At 52.9% G+C, this 8,650-nt stretch overlaps 1 gene segment (V, D, J or C); it reads left to right on the top strand.

Moving 5' to 3' along the window:
- The first annotated feature begins 5,839 nt into the window (after positions 1–5,839).
- On the top strand, positions 5,840–7,081 carry LOC132244874 (Ig heavy chain V region PJ14-like). The segment is given in 2 exon segments: positions 5,840–5,885; positions 6,756–7,081. Coding segments are annotated over 2 exon segments (372 nt in total).
- Positions 7,082–8,650: the final 1,569 nt, after the last annotated feature.

The raw sequence follows: 8,650 nt of genomic DNA, 5'->3' as shown, positions 1-8,650 counted from the left end.
CACATTTAAGAAGCATGGATCCATCCTTCACTGAGATACTGGATTTCTCCCTCAGAAATTTTTCCCAAGCAGGACTCTGGGATATTTCCCTGGGAGAGATGGGAAGTCCCAGATCATGGGAGGTTTTGCCTTGATAATATCCAGCCAGAGACAAAATCTGTAACTCCTCTAGATTTTTATTTGTTTGGCTCTTGGTCTACTGTGCCATTAGTCTGGTACAGTAACAAAGCTGACTCCCCATTTCCAGGTTTCCCCTTGGCTCTCAAAACCCCTGTAGTCAAAAGCCAAACCTGCCTTGTGTGAGATCTGTGAAAGGCCCTTATAAAAGAAGCACATGCAAATGTTGCTCCCCAATTTCCTGCTTAAGGCATGGAAGGGTTCTCCTTAAACACCAGCCCTGGCTCTGTGCACCTCAGTGTCTCCCCAGAACTGCTGCCTCCTGTCTGCTGGGGACACCGGGCACCAGCCACAAGGACCATGACACCAGCGCTGGCTTTGCTCATCCTTCTGGCAGCTCCACCGGGTAAGTGCCTCCTGTCTTGTGGGACAGAGGGATGCAGCGGCAGAATGAGTGTGAGACTGGTAGAAGATTGTTCATTTGCTAATGATGTATTTTTCTCCATTAGGTGTCCTGGCCCAGGTCACACTGAAGGAGTCTAGCCCAGGGGTTGTGAAGCCCAGAGAGACCCTCAGCCTGACCTGCACCGTGTCTGGATTCTCTCTCACTAGCAGTGCTGTGAGCTGGGTTCGGCAGGCAGCAGGGAAAAGGCTCGAGTGGGTCGGAAGTATCGGGAGTGGTGGAAGCACCTGCTATAACAGCGCTCTCCAAAGCCGCCTCACCATCAGCAGAGACACGTCCAGCAGCCAAGTGCACCTGCGCCTGACCAGTGTCCAACCTGTAGACACAGCCTGGTATTACTGTGCCAGATACACAGTGAATGAAAACCCATGAGAGCCTGCACAAAAACCAGCCCTGCAGGACCTGCCCGCCTGTGTGAGCAGCAGAGGCAGCAGCTGCCAGGCCCAGGCTCTGCTCCCTGCTGGGTCGGACACATCAAGCCTTTTAGATCACTTGAACCAGCCAGGGATTCAATCCAGGGAAGATTAAATCCTAAGGGGGAAGCAGGCTGAACACTGCTCCCTTGGGCCCATCCCCGTCTCCTGCCCTACACTGACTCCTTGCTCAGCAGTGACCAAGTGCAGGAGCTGAGCCCAGTCCAGGCCCCAACCCCCAGAGCCCTGCTTGCCCCTCCTGCACTGCCCATATCCCCATCCTGGGTGACTTCCGTGAGGTCAGCCCTCATTAGACCAACTCATCTGCGGAAGGGCTGAGAGGGGAGAGCCTCCCAGAGACAGCACCCAGCAGCCTGCACACACAGAAGACAGAGCACTGCACGCTGACAATAACTTCTTCCATTACACGAACAGCACCCAGGACAGCCCCTACACACCCCCACTGTGCTCTGATCTCAGGGCTGCAGCAAAAGCCACCAGCCCAGACGCACAAAGGCAGCTGCTGGCTACAGCCAGGACCTTAGACCCCCCCATCTTTCCCCATCTGCCACTGCAGCTTTACTGAGTCTCTGTGCCTCTCCTGCAAAATCTCTGGGTCCACCATCACCAACTTCTTTATGATTTGGGCTTGCCAGGCTCCTGGGAAGGGACTGGAGGGGGTCGCAGGTATAAATGCTTCACACCAGTAATCTCACCAAATACTACAGGGCTGCGGTGAAGGGGCGATTGAACATCTCTATAGATGATTCCAGCAATGCCTTGTACCTGCAGAAAAACAATCTGAGAGCTGACGACAGGGCCTGGTATCACGGTGTAAAGTCCAAAGTGATCAGAAGCCTGCTGTGCCCAATACAGAAACTTCTGAGCAAACCTCTTGCCAGCTCATGGCCAGCAGCGAGAAGCAGCCACAGCCTGAACAAACAGCTGGAGGAGTCTGTGCTGCTATCCAACCCATGCTGACACAGGAGCAGGGGCCAGCTGGGGACACTGGGAGATATCAGTGAGTGGGGGTGGGGGGTGTCTGGCATCTTTGGCTGCTTGGTGGTACCCCATGATCCCCCTCCCTGGGGACTCACTGCCTCCTGCTCTGACATGACCAAGCCCATGGGCCATATCTCCATGCCACACACCAGCAGGGCCAGTTCTGAGCATGCCTGCAGAGACCAACCCAGGGACTTCTGGGAGGAGCTGTAAGAGACCCCAGCAGAACAAGAGGATGCTGATAAGACTGGACCCTGTCCCAGCCTCCTGTGTCTTGCACACACACAGGGCAGGATGGGGCTCCCCAGCCCTGGGCTGTCCCCATCATGCAGCACTCAAGGGCAGCTGGGCCATGACCCATACCCTGCAGGCAGAGGGGAAAGGTCCTGGGGAAGCCTGAACTACTCCAGTAGGCCTACAGACACCCAGGCGCTGGGGCTTTATACAGCTGTGTAGGACTAGGCTTCAAGGGGTTAACCACCCTGAGCCACTCAGGTTTTCGACCATGAGGCAAAATACTTAGGCACCCAGGGTTTGGTGCCCTCCTCCAGCTCGGCATCTGTGCATGGCAGGATGTATCCCTGATGGACCTAGCCCTTCTCCTATCCCAGAGACCAGACGAGTGCACATCCACATCCTGTGATGCAGTCGGACGCACCAGATCCATGCATGCAGCCTCCCCTCACATACACACAGGCAGCAGAGGGCAGAGACACCCAACACATGTGCATGGGCAGAGATAAGCACAAAGCAACTATGAAGGACCAACTGCCCTCTTAGGAAAGGGAGGATTTTTATGCTCTGCTTTTTCATCATTTCCCTCATTTGCCTCGTTCAAATGATAGCCAGTTTCCCAGAAATGAAGCAAATTCACAGCATTTAACCTTCACACCCTGGGATACCTTCCATATAAAATAAAAAGCATCCAGTTTCATTAGGTTTCTGTATTCTGCTGGCATCGATCCCTCAGCTGCTATGAAACAAGTTGTCACTTCTACCAGAAGTCAGGAACCCTCTGAATAAAATAAGGCACCCCCAAGCCTCTGGGGCTCATTCAACATTTAAGTAGCATGGATCCATCCTTCACTGAGAAACTGGAATTTTCCCTGGGAGATTTTTCCCTGGCAGGACTCTGGGATATTTCCCTGGGAGAGAGGGGAAGTCCCAGATCATGGGAGGTTTTGCCTTGATAATATCCAGCCAGAGACAAAATCTGTAACTCCTCTAGATTTTTATTGTTTGGCTCTTGGTTTACTGTGCCATTTGTCTGGTACAATAACAAAGCCAACTCCCCATTTCCAGGTTTCCCTTTGGCTCTCAAAACCCCTTTAGTCAACAGCCAAATCTACCTTGTGTGAGATCTGTGAAGGGCCCTTATAAAAGAAGCACATGCAAATGTTGTTCCCCAATTTCCTGCTTAACGCAGGCAAGGTTCCTCCTTAAACACCAGCCCTGGCTCTGTGCACCTCAGTGTCTCCCCAGAGCTGCCGCCTCCTGTCTGCGGGGGACACCGGGCACCAGCCACAAGGACCATGACACCAGCGCTGGCTTTGCTCATCCTTCTGGCAGCTCTACCGGATAAGTGCCTCCTGTCTTGTAGGACAGGGGGATGCAGCAGCAGGATGAGAGGGAGACTGGTAGAAGATTGTTCATTTGCTAATGATGTATTTTTCTCCATTAGGTGTCCTGGCCCAGATCACGCTGAAGGAGTCTGGCCGAGGGGTCATGAAGCCCGGAGAGACCCTCAGCCTGACCTGCACCGTGTCTGGATTCTCTCTCACTAGCTATCATATAAGCTGGGTTTGGCAGGAAGCAGGGAAAGGGCTGGAGTGGGTTGGAATAATCTGGAGAGGTGGAAGCACTGAGTATAACAGCGCTCTCCAAAGCCGCCTCACCATCAGCAGAGACACGTATAACAGCCAAGTGCACCTGTGCCTGACCGGGGTCCAACCTGTAGACACGGCCCAGTATTACTGTGTCAGATACACAGTGAATGAAAATGCATGAGAGCCTGCACAGAAACCAGCCTTGCAGGACCGACTTGGCTGTGTGAGCAGCAGAGGCAGCAGCTGCCAGCCCCGTGCTCTCCCTGCTGGGTCGGACACATCAGGCCTGTTAGATCACTTGAACCAGCCAGGATTAAATCCAGGGAAGGCTCAAGAGTGATCAGTGGGTCAAAAATCTCATATTTAGAATGGGCCCCACATACCCTGCCCTTGTCTCCATTGTGCCCCTAGCTTGACCTGTCCTTGAAGAACTACAAGAGAAAGGCTGCCCAAGCTGGCACACAGGATTCAGGCAGTTGCCAGCAGACTGCTGTGCTTTTCCAGGACTCGGGACACAACTCTGGAGTCCTGACACCCCTTTTCTGTGCCAGGACTTACAGACCTCTCTGCACTGGTCAACACAATTGGAGACGGTGGCTGGACAGGGCTTTCCTGAGACATGATCCTGACCAAGACATCCCCTTGCTCCCACACAGACCCATTACCCTTGTCTACACAAGATGATGACTGTGCAGTCATTACTGTACAGTCATTTAGTACTTGTATAAAAAAATACTAAATGACTGCACAGCAACTGGAGTTACTGTACAGTAGCATCACCAAATGGCTGTTTTGTGATGCTGGCTCTGCAGTAGCCTGGGACCCCAGCTGCCACAGCAGGATCCTGACCACCCTGTGGATGCTGGATACCAGGTACCTGCAAGGACGTTCAGAGTACCCGTGGCTGGATGTCAGGTAGCTCACAGGGGTTCACAGTGGCCATGGCTCCAAACTACCCAGCGAGTTTGGTCTGACACAGCCCTGCCCTGAGTTAGGCTTGTAGCTGGGGATGAATCCTGAAGAACCTTCCCACCTGAAGAGAAGGCAGACATGCTGCAAGGTTGCAGCTAGGCCTGTAAGCAGAGCCAGACAACTATTTATGGTATATTGTTGTTTTTAACGATTTCTATGTGGCCTGGACATCATTGACTACAGACCCTTACGAGATGCACAGGGCTCAGCCAGCTCATGTTGGGCCAAGAATTCTGGCATCCTGGCCTAACCCCATGGGAAAGGGATTTCTTGGCTGGGGTTGGCATTGCACAGTCTGTCAAAGAAGTTTCTTTGGTTCAGTCAAGTTTTCATACTTCAAAAGATCCCACATCCACAGGGTGGCACCAAATGTTCACATTAGTAATGATACAGAGGTACTAGAAGACAGCACTTAGGACAGCACCGGGGGCTCCTCCCATCCTCTGCTCCATGAAGGAGAGATGTTGGAAGGACATGGGGATCTCTGCTGTGAGTGCCTTTTACCATCAAAGGCACTGCAGTGTCCAGCTCTTGAGGGGTGGAGTGGCATGGGGGAGGTGGGGTGGAAGGGGTTGAGACCTCACTGTCCAGCTCACCAGCAAGGTTTGCCCTCATTCATGGACCAATTCTTTGGTAACAGACAGCTTGACCCCACCATCACCTTGGCTTTCATGGGGTCTTATCAAGCTGCACTAGTGAGGATTCCCACCATTGCCTGGCACATCTGGAACTTGGGTGAGTGCCAAGAGAGAGGGAATACAAGTGCAGGATATGGATAGAGGGACACACAACTCTTATAAGACGCAGAGAAAATGATGCAGCCTCCCTCTCTCCAGATACCCACCATGACCAAGAGAAACCTTCTCCAGTGCCCTCTATGAGTACAACATGATTCCCGGCCAGTTCACACTGTCTGGTAGACTAAGAACACCCTCATTTACCAAGTTATTCACACAATGTAATGCTACAGATATAGGGGAACACAGGGGTGCAGCACTGCCCAGCACATGCAGGCACCCCGCAACAGAGACACTCAGCGAACCTGCATGGGAGAGATCAGCATGGAGCGAGCACAGAGGACCAACTGCTCAAGTAAGGAAAGGAAGGATTTTATGCCCATCAGTCCCTATTCTATTTATCCCCATTTCCATAATTTTACCAGGTCAAAACTTAATGATTGTTTCGTAGACAGTAAGCCAATGTGTTCCACTTAAGGGTCACCCCCTGAGATCCTTTTTCAACACACAAACACCTGTATAGCAAATTTCTGTTCTGGGGGTATCACTCCCCCTGCTCCTATGGAGTAAGTTGAGACTTCTAGCCCAGAAAAGTCACCTTCGGAATAAAACAAGACCCCCTTTTCCCTCCCCCTCCCCTCCCCTCCAAGATCCTGGGGCTCAGTCTATTGATTGTAACACAAAACAGCATGGACACATCCCTCCCTGAGACCATCATAAGACAAAAGCAGGGGAAGTTTTGTTCCCTGGGAGAGAAGGGAAGGTCCCGAGCTTGAAAGGATTCACTTTGACAACTCCTGGCTCATGCACACTTTCCATAATGCCTCTAGGTCTTGATCAGCTTCTCCACGTTCCTAAACCCCTCGGCTTTCAAAACCCCAATAGTAAATAGACAGATTTACATTGTGTTCAGAGAGATCTACAGAAAGGCCCCTTATAAAACAAGCACATGCAAATTGTGCGACCCAGTTTCCTGCTTGACACCTGGAAGTGTCCTCATTAAGCACCAGCCCTGGCTCTGGGTGCTTCAGTGTCTCCTCAGACCTGCCACCTCCTTTCCCTTGGGGATACCAGGCATTAGTCAGAAGGACCATAACACCAGCACTAGCTTTGTTAATCTTGCTAGCAGCCCCCCTGGGTAAGTGTCTGCTGGGATGTGGGCAGGGGGATGAAGATGCAGAGGGAGAGGGTCCATTGGCTAATTCCCTATTTGTTTCTCCATTAGGTGTCCTGTCACAGATCACGCTGAAGGAGTCTGACTCTGGGGTGGTGAAGCCCGGAGAGACCCTCAGCCTGACCTGCACCGTGTCTGGATTCTCTCTCACTAGCTATGGTGTGGGCTGGGTTCGGCAGCCAGCAGGAGAAGGGCTGCAGTGGGTAGGAGTTATCTGGAGTAGTGGAAGCACTAACTATAACAGCGCTCTCCAAAGCCGCCTCACCATCAGCAGAGACACCTCCAGCAGCCAAGTTTACCTGCGCCTGACCGGGGTCCAGCCTGCAGACACAGCCCAGTATTACTGTGCCAAACACACAGTGAATGAAAGTGCATGAGAGCCTGCACAAAAACCAGCCCTGCAGGACGGACCTGGCTGTGTGAGCAGCAGAGGCAGCAGCTGCCATCCCCGTGCTCTCCCTGCTGGGTCGGACACATCAGGCCTGTTAGATCACTTGAACCAGCCAGGGATTAAATCCAGGGATAGCTCAGAAGTGACCACTAGTATGAGAATTGAACCTAGGTGTCCTGCCCTGGTCTCCATCATGCCCCACTTCTCCGTCTGTCCTTCTTGCAGGAATACAAGGGACAGACTCCCCAGCCTGGCAGCCAGGACTCAGGCTGCCACCAGCCTGCTGTGCTATTATAGGACTAGGGACATGACTCAGGCGTACACGTGCCTGGGAGCTCAGCCTCGGCGTAGGAGGCAGAGCACAGCCCTGGCCCTGCACTCCACCTCCCAGCACTGGGCTGAGCTCCATGGAGCCGTGCTGGATGCAGGCTTCACCCAGCGCCAGTCCGAGGTGGCAGCAGCAGCCTCCTGTCATCCAGCACAGATCCAGGGCCCCACAGCCCTGAGACAGCTGGGAGTCTGTGAGAGACTCCTCCCAGGTGTGCATTCCCCCAGATCTATGCCTGGATGGCAGGAGGCTGCCGCTGCTGCCTGGGGCCAGCGGTACCATCTGTCCTGCCCGGTGCTGGGTGCAGGCTGTGCTCAGTGCTGGTCCTAGGCAGCAGTGGCAGACTTCTGTCATCCAGCGCAGATCCGGGGCCCGCACCCCTGGGAGGAGTCCGGCGCAGCCCTCCGGGGGTGCAAGCCCCCGAGATCAGCTTGCCAGATGACAGAAGGCTGCTTTCAATACTTTGAGCTGCACTTTCCAAGAAACTTCTGCACCTATGTCCTTTAAAGTTGGCAGGCTTCATGCCCTCAGAAGGGGCTACCACCCCTGCAACGTGCATCTGAATCAGGCAAGATCTGACAATGTTTTAGGCATTTTCATCATTCCCCATTATAGCCTATGGGCAACATGTTAAAACGAGACATTGCTTTGAAATGAAATGAAATGACAAAATGAAACACTGTCCCTTCAAAATGAAACGATGGTGTTTCACACAGACTGAATGGCCTGCTGTGCTGGGGGAGCTCCAGAGCCACAGGGTGCAGGGCACTGTGCTGGGAGCAGCACACAGACAAGAGCAGAAGAAGACAGACCCTCGGCATTTGAAACACCCTTGGGCTGGTCACAGGTCACAGGGAGATGCATTCACACCTCTTGCAATGCTGAAGGCCTCGACCACAGGCAGGGGAAAACTTTTTGTCACCCCACTGAAATGTTGAAGACCAAGGTGGTACCTGGAGAGACCGATGTGAGCTCTTTACACCTCTTTAAATAGAGGCACATTCCTGGGTCCGTATATGTAAAGAACAAAGACGACCCTTTCTAGACATGCCCACGTGGCTGCACCAAGTGTGTGCACAGGGAAATACCCACACAGCCCCAGTTGGAACAAGCATGGGAATTCCCATTGAAGCAGAGTCCTGTGGACCCTTAATACACAGGCAGACACATAGACAGCAAAGAGCAGGTGTTATTAAAGCCTCTCTGTCCTACTTTGAACCAGTCCCT

This window comes from Alligator mississippiensis, chromosome 14, assembly GCF_030867095.1.
Source record: "Alligator mississippiensis isolate rAllMis1 chromosome 14, rAllMis1, whole genome shotgun sequence".
NCBI classification, from domain to species: domain Eukaryota; kingdom Metazoa; phylum Chordata; order Crocodylia; family Alligatoridae; genus Alligator; species Alligator mississippiensis.
This window is presented reverse-complemented; position numbering and strand designations above follow the sequence as displayed.